Here is a 12635-nt window from a genome sequence, read left to right as displayed (position 1 = left end):
TCATTTCCCTTTCTCTTTTTACCAAAATATTTTTTTACACTCATGAAAAAAAAAAGTTTCCAGACACAGTTGACAAATTTCTTTGTTTATTCTTTTTTTCCCCACAACAAAAATATATTATATACATTTACAGTGATGTAAAATAAAAAGCTACTTTATAAAAAAATGGAGTGAATGATAAAATACTGCATTATAAAAAGGAAAACAAAAAGGAAAACAATGTTGCACAAGCATAATTGTGTTTCTACACTGCAAAAAAAGGAACCAAAAAAGCGTTGAAGTCTTATTTTTAGTGAAATTTGTCTGATTAGACTTAAAATGAGCCACTTCACCAGCAAATCTAGAAAATGTCTCCATGAAAACTGGTTAAAATAACTTTTTAAAGATATTTTTCTTAAAATAAGGCGGACACACTTGCTTGGATTTCATTTTTTGCAGCGTAAAAACTCAAAACTTTAAAACCTTTCACGGTTAAACATGTCCTGATCACCATGATTAAAGGCATTTTGTTCACTCATATCTCTGTTTAAAAAATAAAACTGCTCTGTTTGGCATTTTCTTTTCTGTTATATTGCTCAAAGTGTTGATCCTCGGCAAAAACAGCGCAGACAGTATACATCCGATTATTTGTTCTGTAATGCGTCAAAGACCTGACTCAGTGCGTTTCTCTCCCAACAGGTGTAAACAGTTAAACCGTTGCTTCAAGTCTTTGTGTCCCTCACTCCTCTTTTAGTCTTCCAGCTGTTCTCAGGAGAGCCAGGGGTACGATGAAAGAGGCTGATGTGAGGAGAAAACAGGTTTGAGCGCCGGCGATCCAGTAAACTGTGAAGAAAGCACAACAGTTGATGACAAACTGAACTTTATATTAAGATAAACATACAAAATATTCGACTAAAATCTACTGTCATCTGTGTTTCTTACTGGAGGATGACACCACCGGTCCCAGTGCTCGGGCCAGAGCTCCTAAACTACGCAGGATGCCCATCACTGTGCCCTTTTGATTGGCCGAGCCTGGAGGAGTATCAATAAGACACGATCAGAAACAGAAGGATGATCAAATAATACAGACTTGATCCAAATCTGAAGCCCAGTTAAAAAATGAGTGAGGCCTTGCTGATGCAGCTCAATGATCCGACCACATTCAAGAAGAGACAGCTTCTTAGCTTTAGTCATCAGGAGGGCAAGACTGTGTGAATGCCTGACAGGAAATGAACATTTTGAGCAGATTTTGGCTTTAACAGCCTGTGGTCTTCAACTTTTGATCAGATGATTTTGATCAGGTCTGCATGCCTTTATTGACAAGAACAACACAGGAGCTCACCGTGATCAGAAACAAGTGTAGACAGGCATGGAACGACGATGGCAGCAGCTGTGTGAAGATACAAACGTTTAAGATAATCAGTAGATGCAGGGGTCTCATGTTACATGTCAACAATGATAAAGTAATGTTTATTACAGCAGAAAGTGTCCCGATACATTATGGCTGCAAAACCGGTGACTAATACTCAATTAAATATCAGATTTATCAGCTCCTCTGTCACAAGGCGTCCCCCAGGGTTCAATGCTCGGTCCTCTTCTTTTCACGTTTTTAGATGGTTGTCATTCTTTCTGTTTTCCCGATGATGTCTGAATCTACATTTTCCTCAGTGTTGCCAACTTACCGACTTTTATGCTGTATTCAACGACTTTTCCGACCCCTCCAGGGACTCTTTTACAAGACAGTGACAAATCTGGCAGCTTTTCTGGTGTTATTATTAGCTCTCCCCCTTAAGCCTGGCTCACACTACAGGAATTTCAGGCTGATCTGACCCCAATCTAGCCCTCCAAAAAAATTGGCGGAGAAACTGGTCTGAGACCAAATTAAATTTTTTAAATTTCAAATACTTGCAACACTAAAAAGAAAATTTTAATTCTAAAAAAATGTTTAAATTCCAAAAATTTGCTAAATTTAAAGTAATTTTGAAAACTAAAAATGCAAACTATAGGAAAAAATGTTGAACAAAAATTGCTAAAATTTTAAAACTTTTGAAATTTGAAAAAAGGAAAAATTTTACTTTTAATTAATGGAAAAGATTGGAAAAATTTAACGAAAAATGCAAATATTTTAAAAAGAATCAAAATTTCAAAAATGTGAAAAAAATAAAATTTTAAATTTCAAAAAAATGAAATTTAAAAAAAAAATAATTCCAAAAATTTGCAAAATTTCAAGTAATTTTGAAATTTAAAAAATTGAAAAAACTGGCAAAAATCTTGAACATAAATTGCAAACATTTCAAAACTTTCAAAATTTGAAAAAAGGAAAAATTTCAAATTGATAAAATTGAAAAAATTTGGCAAACATTATAAACGAAAATTGCAAACATTTTAAAAAGAATTTAAATAAAAAAATATATATAAAAATTGCAACATTTAAAAAAAATGTGACATTCAAAAAGTTATTGAAGTTTAAAAAAAATTCAAATTTTCAAATAATTTTGAAATTTAAAAAATGTACAAAAATTAAGAAAAATGTAATACATTTGCAAAGCATTCAACATTTCTCTAAATCCACCAAAAGTCTTTCTTACTCTTTTTTCATTGACTCATAATCCAAGCCTTTGCTTTAAATTGATCCAGCACAAAAAGGTTTAACTTGTGAGCTCACCAAATGAGTACAAAGCCAAGCCGGCGTAAAGCATCAGCATATTCCAGGAGAGTCCGATGAGAATGAACGCTGGGATCAACATGAGGATCGCCTGAGGATGAGAAACACAGATCAGCAAAGGAGAAAATGACACAGTCTTGACCCTTCAGTAAATATCAGGTTCCCTTACCACACGAACCGCCTTAATGTGGTGCCCGGGTTTGATCCTGCGAGCGTAGCCCCCCTGGATTAACGCCATGATGACCCCAATGAAGAAGAACATCTTCCCCTGCTGCATGCTGGGTAGAGATAAAACACTCATAAAGCTGCTCTCAGGTGAGTTTACTGTAAGTGAAGGAGCTCACAGCTTTATCTGAGTCACACCTGGTGAACTGGAAGCGCTGGTGAGTAAGGAAACTCAGCGTGAACTCCAGACCCGAGAACAGGAACAGGTAGCAGAAATAAACCAGGCCCAGCACTCGAAGCTTCTGCATTCCTGTAAGCACGTGCACACCTTCAATCAGCGAGCCAAAGTTCAATCACTCCCTATAAGTGGGTCAAATGGGTGTAATCTCCTTCCAGGAATCTGAGTTCATGTGCAGCACTCACTTTCTTTTGAAGGCGGATCTTCTGTCTTAGACACAGCTGAGAAATGGAAGAGAGATAACGGACTCAGGAGGTCGCCGGGGTCCCCGAACCCTGAGGAGGAAGCCTGTGGAGAAAGGAAGAAACAAAAGGAACAAACTTCAGTCTAACTCAGTTTTCTTTGTAACGCTCACAGCTTTTAAGTGTCAATTAATAAATCACTTTGGACGGGACTTTTAAAAAACTGGTAACGCTTCAAAAGCAGGAGAAAAATTTACGGGGTTATCACAGCATTTTTCCCAAAAGACAAGACGGGGAATGAGAGGTATCATCAAGAAATTCAAAGAGACTCACAGTCCAGACCAAGTCTGCAGGGGTAGGAGGATAAAGATTTCAAACTGGACTCTAAAGAGCCCAGAACAAAGACCAAACTACATTAGTCCATGACTTGGTCGAGTCAGAAATCGTCAAAGAGTGCTCCAGAGCTCTTTGGAGAAAACCTCGAGCAGTCAGGGATGGATGGCTAAGGAAGTTTACAAAAATGGAAACCAGTTCCAGATATGAAGTCATCTTCACCACAACGTTCCCACCAACTACATGTAACTACATGTAACCATGGCTGCATTGTTTACATGTGAAATCAGCTGTTAGCAGCCTGTAGCATGTCAATGCTAACTGGTGCAAGGCCTGATGTTTCCCACAAGGTGAGAAGAAGGAGGTGAGGACGATGTGCTGGTTCTCAGGTGTGAGCTGGGAGATGACAACGTGGACCTGTCCTTCCATCCATCGTTATTGTGGATCTGTCTCGGGTGGGATGGACGAGCTAGCCGAGCTAGTCGAGCTAGCCCAGCGGCAGAGGGGCTGCCGGAGGGCTGAGTGGCGTCGTGCTGTTCACGGATGTGGCTGACGGAGCTGACATCGGACACCGGCGCCACATTGGAAGAGCTTCACCTGCTGTGAGCAGACAGGATCCAGAAGCTCAGTCCTGGACCCTGTGGAGGTGGAGGCTGGCTGGGCTGGAGAGTGGTGAACTGGCTGTCGTCGTCTATTTTCTTGTGGACCTTTTTGCACTTTCTTACTTTTGTTTTCTTGATTGCTGCTGTGACTCCTGAATTTCCCCTCGGGGATAAATAAAGTATTTTCTATTCTATTTCTATTCTATGCCACGATTGTTGCAACCAGAGAGGGATCGAGCTATTGGCATGCTCCAAGCTGGACTGGGTTGTATTGCTGTCGTCAGGGTGATTTGAGTCCACTGCTCTACCATTACTCGTCTTGCTGAGCGATACCACGCCACTGGTTCCTCTAATGACCACGCTCGTACTGGTCGCCCCCGTGTAACATCAGCTGCACAAGACCGTGCCAACCGGCTGGCACATCTCCGTAACAGGTTCCCGCCTGCTACCAGGTCTGCAGCAGACACTATTGGAACACACCACAGGCCAAGGTCAGCCAGAACCATCCGTAATCGCCTCTGCGGCCATGTGAATGGTCCCCGTTATTGGGATAAGATCCTGAGGCCTGTGGTGCTACTTTTTCTTGACCAAGTTGGGGCGGGAGCTCTGTTCCAGTGCAACAATGCACGACCTCGTGGGGCCCGTGTGTGCACCAACTTCCTGGAGGAGAATGACGTCCATATCGTGCCTTGGCCAGCCATTAGTCCAGACTTAAATCCCTTTGAAAATGTCTGGGATCTGCTCAGTTTGCGTGTCCGCAAATGTGAACAGCAGCTGAGGGCGACACTGGTGGGAGAATGGGCGGCAATTCCACAGGATCAACTGAGACACTACTGCCGATCCATGAGGCGACAAAAAACGCTGTCCAGGATGCCAACGGAGGTCACGTGACCTATTGACAGTATAATGCAATACCTGCCACTTTTGGTTTGGGGGTTTTCTATTGTTTAGTTGTGTTATTGGACTTGAAAATGTGTAAACGTTGAATGAGTTGGCCTGAGGATTAGAAATGGATGTAGGGTTCGTATAAAACTGGCGGATCTCCAAAATAAAATTATTCTGCCCCCCCAAAACTCCCAAAACTAAGTGTTGTGTTTCTTTTTTTTCTTGAGTGTATGCCCACATTCTGTAAAGTCTATGAGTAAAACTCGCTGAAATTAATTGTCCAGTGGGGAAGAAAGAAGAGGAAATACCATAAAAAATGTCAGAGTTCTTCCTAGAGCCTCTTGAAATTGTAGGGACACATGTAAAGGGGAAAAACATCTGTTTTCACTGTTTAAGTCTGTATATCTAACCTTGACGTCCTTGGTGAGCGTCTCTGGCAGCATCAGCCAAATAAAGAGCAGATCAGCTGCACTGAAGGCCAAGGCGAGCAGAGCTGGCGTTTGGTAGAAGACGCTTCCTGTTGTTCTGGAGCTGAGGGCGAAGTAGGCGCCCATCAGCGGTCCCACGGTGAACCCCAGCGAGAAGGCGATGCCGATCATAGCCTGCACACGGCAAAAGGGTTTTATTTTACATTAAAGTGATACTCTGGGATGGAACAAGTTGGGTCCTATCACAAGGTTTAGGGCAGAAGAAGCAGAAGCCCAGGGCGCTCGCACCAAACACCCCCTCCCTGCTCCTCTGCTGGTTTCCTCTGCACTCAGATGGGGCCATATTTTACTTGACCAAAAACACAAATAAACGGACTCCCACTGAAAAAATCTGATATCAGTTTGCATTCACGCTTTATTTAGAGAATTTTCAGCGCGTTACTTTCACACAAAAACACCGCTAAATAAGGCATAGTTTTCATCGTGTCGTAAAACGGCGCTACCTCCGCTGCAGAGCCACAGCTGGCTACGAGGCGCTCGCCGCTTAGTGTATCAGTCCTCTAATTCTCAAGATAAAGCGTGAATGCAGACCGCTATCAGAGTTTTTCGGTGGGAGTCCGTTTATTTGTGTTTTTGGTCAAGTAAAATATGGCCCCATCTGAGTGCAGAGGAAACCGGCAGAGGAGCAGGGAGGGGGTGTTTGGTGCGAGCACTCTGGGCTTCTGCTGCACAAAAACACTGCTGTAGGGGTAATTTCTGCCCTAAACCTTGTGATAGGACCCAACTTGTTCCATCCCGGAGTATCACTTTAAGGATAATCAGTGGAATTATGGGAGATTTAAACAAAGACAACACCGTGTGCTCACCATCCCTCTGTTGCGTGCTTTAGGACAGGGTAAATCAGCCACGATGGCGGTGCAGAGACTGACGTTTCCTTTACAAATGCCCCCGATGACTCGGAACAAAAGGAACATGGTGAAACTCTGGGAAACTGCCCAGACAGCGTAGGAGGACATCAGGCCTAACTGGAAAAAAAGGAATCAGAGCAGAGGGACTGAAATGACATAATATCCTCAAAAAACCTCAATCCTCAAAATAATCCAGAGATGTGGATGAACATTTTCTTTACTGTAGTGAGAATGAGTAAGGGTCGTCTGCCGTGCTGGTCTGACAGAGCACCAGTCACAGGCGAGGCCAGAAACTGCAGCAGGGAAAACAGAGACCCGATCAGACCTGAGAGACAACGACAGACGCATGAGTGAGGCTTGGTCATGTGACAAAAAGATGAAACTCCACATAAACAATCAGCCTGATGTACCTCCAAACAGGACCGTGTTGTATTTCTTGTCCATAGGAATCCCCACGGCCTCCCTGAACCAGTCCACGACCCCCTGCAGGGACTCGTACACCACATCCTGCACCACAAGGAAACAGACGTTACAACTCCACACGCGGACAAGTGGAGTAAAGAGGTCAGTTCAGCATGACTCAGCACTCCCTCTGTCTCTCTCTCTCTCTCACACACACACACACACACACACACACAGTCTAATCTCATCATGCATGAGTTCCTTATGGTTTTTATGGGACTGACAAGGCCCCCTTTGTTCTGCAGGCTATCAAATCCTGCTCATCTTCAGTCCAGCGTGCTGCACGATTTTTTTAAAGCAGAGCATCTTTTCCACTGCTGGTTCCACTTATGATTTTGAACAAGGACAAAGAGTTTAAAGAGGGGGCTTTGGGATATTTTCAGTCTTTATTCTGCCCCTCTATTGCCCTTGAAGTGGCTCCCTAATCCCTACTTTTCAGCCTCTGTCTGAAACGCTGCTGTCTCTTTAAGACCCCCCTGCTCCACAAACCCCCTTCTCTCTGATTGGCCAGCCCTCTTGAGTAGTAGTTTCCAGACAGATTAATGGATTTCTACAACATATGAGTATGTAGCCATCCAAAAAATCTGCACATTTCATACAAACATCCAGCTTTTTTACTCTGTATCCATGATTAAAACATGAGACAGCAGAGTACCCCCTCTTTAAACATCTGGCACCAACATTCACCAACCAAATCAAGTGATCAACAGTGAAGTTCAGTCACCTGTGTTTGTGCATAATGGTCCAGGATTGAAGGCAGCAGCGGTAGGATGAGCGTAAACCCCAGCAGGTCGAGCAGCAGGAGGATAAACACAACGTTTATGACCTTTGACGAAAAAGAGCCGTCATCCTCTGCAGGTTTGTTTACGGGAGACATTCCTCAGACTGGATATGGTGCCTCTGCTGTTCCTGTAAGTAAAACACAAACAGTTTCAGACAGAAGAAAAAATGAGATTTTAACAGAGGCATTATTTTATCAGTGCTTGTGAAATAGCTTGAACCATAGCTTGTCATGTGAAGCTGTGTTATCTTTCAGAAACCGTTTCAGAAACAGACGGGTGACATCGGCCAGACTACGTCCATGTATTATACAGTCCATGGTCAGTATGTATGTTATAAACTAGCAGCGGCAAACACGACTGATACTTCACCTTAGTGAACACATTAGTTCACAAAATGTTTCATCTTTTTGTGATAAACTTCTATGGACTGTTTTCACCATTAGGCGGTTAGCTTAGGCTAACAACTAAAGCAAGAGTCTTCGACCTGTGGCTCTGGAGACTCATGTGGCTCTTTGACTCCTTTGCAGTGGCTCCTTGTAGATTTATGCTCGAAAAACAGAATTTTTGTTTTTCCTACAGAGGGTGTTAATGATTAAAAAAATTAACGTCAAATAAAATAATGTGTTAGCATTTTGTTAAACTAAACATGCATCTCCTCTTGCGATAAACTTCCAATTTTTTGAGAATTTTGCCTTTTTTTAACTTGGTGCAAATTTTTTGAATCTCAATTTTTTGACTTTTTTTTTTCAAATTTAGACATTTTTATAGAGATGTTGCACTTTTTTAAAACTTTTGCAAATTTCTGAATTTTTAAATTACAGCAAATTTTTGCAAATAATTTAAATTTGCAAATTTTGATATCTTTTGAAAAATTAATACATTTTTGCTATTAAAAGTTTTTTTTTTTTTTTTGCAAATGTATGACATTTTAAAATATTTGGAATTTTTGCATTTTTTTAATTACTTTTTTGAAAAAGTATGCTAGTTTATGAAACTTTAAAATTTTGAAAAATGTAGCAATTTATTGTAATTTCATAGATTTTGGAGATTTGTTAAATTTTTTGAAATTACATTTTTTTCCAATTAAAAAAAAATATTTCCAAATTTATTGAAAATAAAAAAACTAAGACATCACATGTAAAAATTTATAAACACAAAAAACTTCTGTTTTAGATAATTATTCACTTGATTTTTATCAGTTTTAATAAATTGCTAGTTTGTGGACAATTGTTAAGCATTTAGGCTGCACTGCAAAAACTAAAATCTTATCAAGTGTTTTTGTCTTATTTTAAGTAAAAATTGTCTGACTATACTTGATTTGAGCCACATTCAACTGGTCGGTCCAGAAAAATGTCCTGTTTCAAGTTATTTGAAGACAAAAATGAGGTCTGAATTACTTGGAACAAGTAAAAAATATCTGCCAATGGAACAAGAAAAAAATGCTAGGAAATTTGTTTAAAAGTAAAATAATGTCTTCACACAAGTAACTTCTCTCTTGTTACATTAGCAGATTTTTTTAACTTGTTACAATCAACTAGACCTTATTTTTGTCTTTAAACGACTTGAAACAAGACATTTTATGGACTATTTAGGTGAATGTGGCTCTTATTAAGTCTGAAATTACATTTTCTACTAATAATAAGAAGATAAAAACCTGATAAGATTTCAGGTTTTTGCAGTGTGGTGCAACTGGGCAGCCAAATGCTCTGTCTTGTGAACCATGAAACCTCCAATAAATTCACTTTTACTTAAAATGAGTGCTGCACATCCACAGGACACACATAAAATGCTAAAACAGACATGATGTGAAGCTTTAACTACTTTACAGAGCGGATGAAACCATTTAACACTTGGTGAATGCAGGTCAATCTGTGCCTGTGAAGTTTCTGTCACCTGAAGTTTTCATTACTGTGAATTATGAGAAGATAGCGAGAGTGCAGGAAGGAGAAAACTCCTCAGAGAAGGCAGCACTGCATGGCAGCCAGAATAACACAGAAACACATTTCCTACAGGTAGTTTCAGAGTCTGATATCGGTTTAGTGAGACCTCAGAGTGAGCATCATCTCTCCTCAAGGCTCAATGTGCCAGCGTCGACACTATTTACACAAACTCCCCTAAAAAATCAGAACAACACATGAGAGCGATGACTTACCCGACCGGAGCACTTCTACCTTCTCTCTGTCTCTATCATCAGCCCATTATTATTGCTCCACACCAGGAAGAGGTGTCCTCTTACATTCAGATGACAGGAATGTTTCGTCAGTAACGCACAGAGGAGAAGTGGTGCGTTCGGGTGTTTCCGTAAGCTCGTATTTCCGCGTTCCTCACACGTGCATGGCCCCTTCAGTGACCGCACGGAACTAAAACCTCTCTCAATAATAAAAAAAAAAGTTACAGCAGCTGGACCTGATATCACACGTATCTTTGCCATCATGTATTCCGTTTGTATGTTTTTCTTCTCTATGACAAAAAAGTTATATAATTTTTTACAAACCACAACAAACACAGCATCCTAAGAACAAATTCAAAATAAAAGACAAAGAAACCAATTTGAATGAAAAAAAATAAATAAATAAATAAATAAAAGACAAGTGAAAAGCTATCTATATAAAGATAAAAGAAAATAAAGCATTTTATTTTTGCTGTAAAATATGGAACCCCAAAAGATTCATAATTGAATAAATAAAAACAACATTTTGAAATAAATACCATTTTGATGAAACAACAAACAAGCATATAATATGGCAATTAAATTGTGAAATAAGGCAATGTTATTATGAAATATGTTTTATTATCCTTTAATTTATAAAAGCTTGGAAAATGAGTAAAAAGTAAGTAAGTATATTTAAAAAAAGTATGAAATTGTTAAAATAATCATTATGAAATAGTTTATCATAATAATTCGATATTGAAGAATAATAAAACATATTTCATAATAACATTGCCTTATTTCACAATCAAATGGCCGTTTTATGTATTCGTCTGTTATTTATTGAAATGGTATTTATTTCAAAATTTTGTTTTTATTTATTTAATTATGAATCTTTTGGGGTTCCAGAGGAAAAATCCCTGTTTAATTGTTGATTTGTTGTGCATGTGGTTGTTTGCATTGCTGCTGCCACCCTCTAGTGGAATCTTTATGAACGCCGCTTGGTCTGTGTGTTTTTCTGATTTTTGCAATTAAAGAAAATATCACAAATGCTTATAGTTCTTTCTTTAAATTGTGTATTATGAATAAACCAAGGTTATAAAAGTTTGGGATCTGTCATTATAGTTTAGTTTGAGTTCGTTTTGATTTTTTTCCATTACAGTTTAGTTTTAATTAGTTTTAGTGTGGGCATTCTAGTCTTTATTTAGTTTTTATTTTTGCAACAAGGTTAAGTTTAAGTTAAGTTTTAGTTTTTTCATACCTTATTAACCAGGTGCAGGATTCAAAAAGGTCAGAGTAAACATTTTGTAATACTTTTTATTTTCCAGTCCAACATAGCGCTCACTGCTCAGTCAATGCTGATACTGAACTGTTGGCTGCTGCCTTAAACACATGAAAATAATATTAACTAAATATGAAAAATATAAACATAAATTATAATAGATAATTATAATGTTAATATAAATTACATAAAATAATATAAACAAAAAAATATATAAAACAATTTAATATAAGCTTAAATAATGAGAAACTTAGACTCTGTAACAATTAAAGTCAGACTCACATGCAATTAAACTATTACAGATGCTCTGATTAGTTAGTTTTGTGAACACAAGATACAGTTTTAGTTTACTTATCGTTTTTGTTTTCTTTTCTAGTTTTTTATTAGTTTGAGTTAACTGCAATGTATTTTAAATTTTAGTTTTTAGTTTTGTTTTAGTTAACTATAATGACCTTGGAATAAACCTGTTCAGCTCTAACAGCTGTTTTTGGGTCTGCACATGTGCACTGTAACTCTAATAAAACATAAACAGTTTAAACCTGTTTCACAAACACGTATTCTGTGTGCTGTTTAGAATCTCACAGATCACTTCGCCGGTAAAACGTGTCATTGTTAGATTATTTATTAACTATTTCGCCTTTATCTAGAGCCCATCTGATCATTAACTCTGAAACTTATTTATATAACCTAGTTTAGTAAAAGAAGGAAGCTGCAGCGTCCAATCAGAGAGTGATATTCCATATGGGGGCGTGTCTGACAGTGAAAAGACTTCCACAAAGCCAGCTCTTGTGTTTCCTCGATCAAAGCTCCTCTGATCAGTCTCCTCCATCCTCCAAGCGCAGTTATCACTTTGGGACAGTCTTCAAAATGATGACTCAGAGAGCACTTCTGGTGCGGAGGAGATAGGAGAGAGGAGGCATCAGATTATCACTTTGAGACGCACCCAAACAGGCTCTGTATACACAAACACTTATCAAAATTATATGTTAACCCTTCTTTCTGGAAATACTGTAAACAAACTTGAACTAAAATGTGTAGATTAACAAAAAAAACATTAATAACTTAAAACAGGAACTATGAATGCAAAAAACTTGTAGTGATTAAAATATATTCATTTCTTTTGCTTGGCTTCATTTCAATGGCTTTTCATGACAGTCTTGAGTGTTTCACACACTGATGACGCTCCTATTATATATCTTGTATCAACAGGAGGTCGTTGTCAATGTAATATGGGGCCCCGATTGTGAAGTTGCACACTGTGAAAATAACATTTCTCCACGTTTAGCTCTAAAACATGATTTCTTCTGCAGATTTAGAGAAATACTTGTGAAATATATTCGTCAAATATATCTAAATGTTGAATATTTCATCTAAATGTTGAATGTTATTTATACATTTTTTTAAAGGAATGTCCTAAATGTAAATATTTAGCTACGTTTCTAAAAATTAAGTTTCATTCTAATTTCTATTTAGCTAAGACTAAATATTTATCAAGATATCTAAATATTTTGCAAAGATTTTAAATAATAACCAAGCTTTTTTTAATGTTTAGTCAAGATTCCTAAATCTTGAGCA

The 12635-nt window shown here is 38.4% G+C and overlaps 1 protein-coding gene across 3 annotated transcripts; it reads right to left on the bottom strand.

Moving 5' to 3' along the window:
• Positions 1–141: 141 nt before the first annotated feature.
• Positions 142–10065, bottom strand: LOC141790526 (major facilitator superfamily domain-containing protein 10-like). Of its 3 annotated transcripts, none has more exons than XM_074670449.1 (13): positions 9782–10065; positions 7572–7756; positions 6796–6892; positions 6607–6678; positions 6344–6498; positions 5460–5651; positions 3233–3335; positions 3008–3119; positions 2814–2922; positions 2645–2735; positions 1322–1369; positions 922–1011; positions 142–822 (listed from the first exon to the last, which is right to left on the bottom strand). In XM_074670449.1, exons 2-13 carry the CDS (start codon positions 7722–7724, stop codon positions 719–721), a joined length of 1326 nt encoding a protein of 441 aa, XP_074526550.1. In that variant the 5' UTR covers positions 7725–7756; positions 9782–10065; the 3' UTR covers positions 142–718. The 3 variants fall into 3 exon arrangements, with proteins under 3 accessions (XP_074526550.1, XP_074526549.1, XP_074526551.1); XM_074670448.1 differs by having other exon boundaries at positions 6344–6502; positions 6607–6710; positions 9782–10061; XM_074670450.1 differs by lacking the exon at positions 9782–10065 and having other exon boundaries at positions 6344–6502; positions 7572–7716.
• Positions 10066–12635: the final 2570 nt, after the last annotated feature.

Source organism: Halichoeres trimaculatus, unplaced genomic scaffold (genome assembly GCF_033239565.1).
Source record: "Halichoeres trimaculatus isolate MK-OKI-2021-1 unplaced genomic scaffold, fHalTri1.1 fHalTri1_scaffold_5, whole genome shotgun sequence".
Classification (NCBI taxonomy): domain Eukaryota; kingdom Metazoa; phylum Chordata; class Actinopteri; order Labriformes; family Labridae; genus Halichoeres; species Halichoeres trimaculatus.
This window is presented reverse-complemented; position numbering and strand designations above follow the sequence as displayed.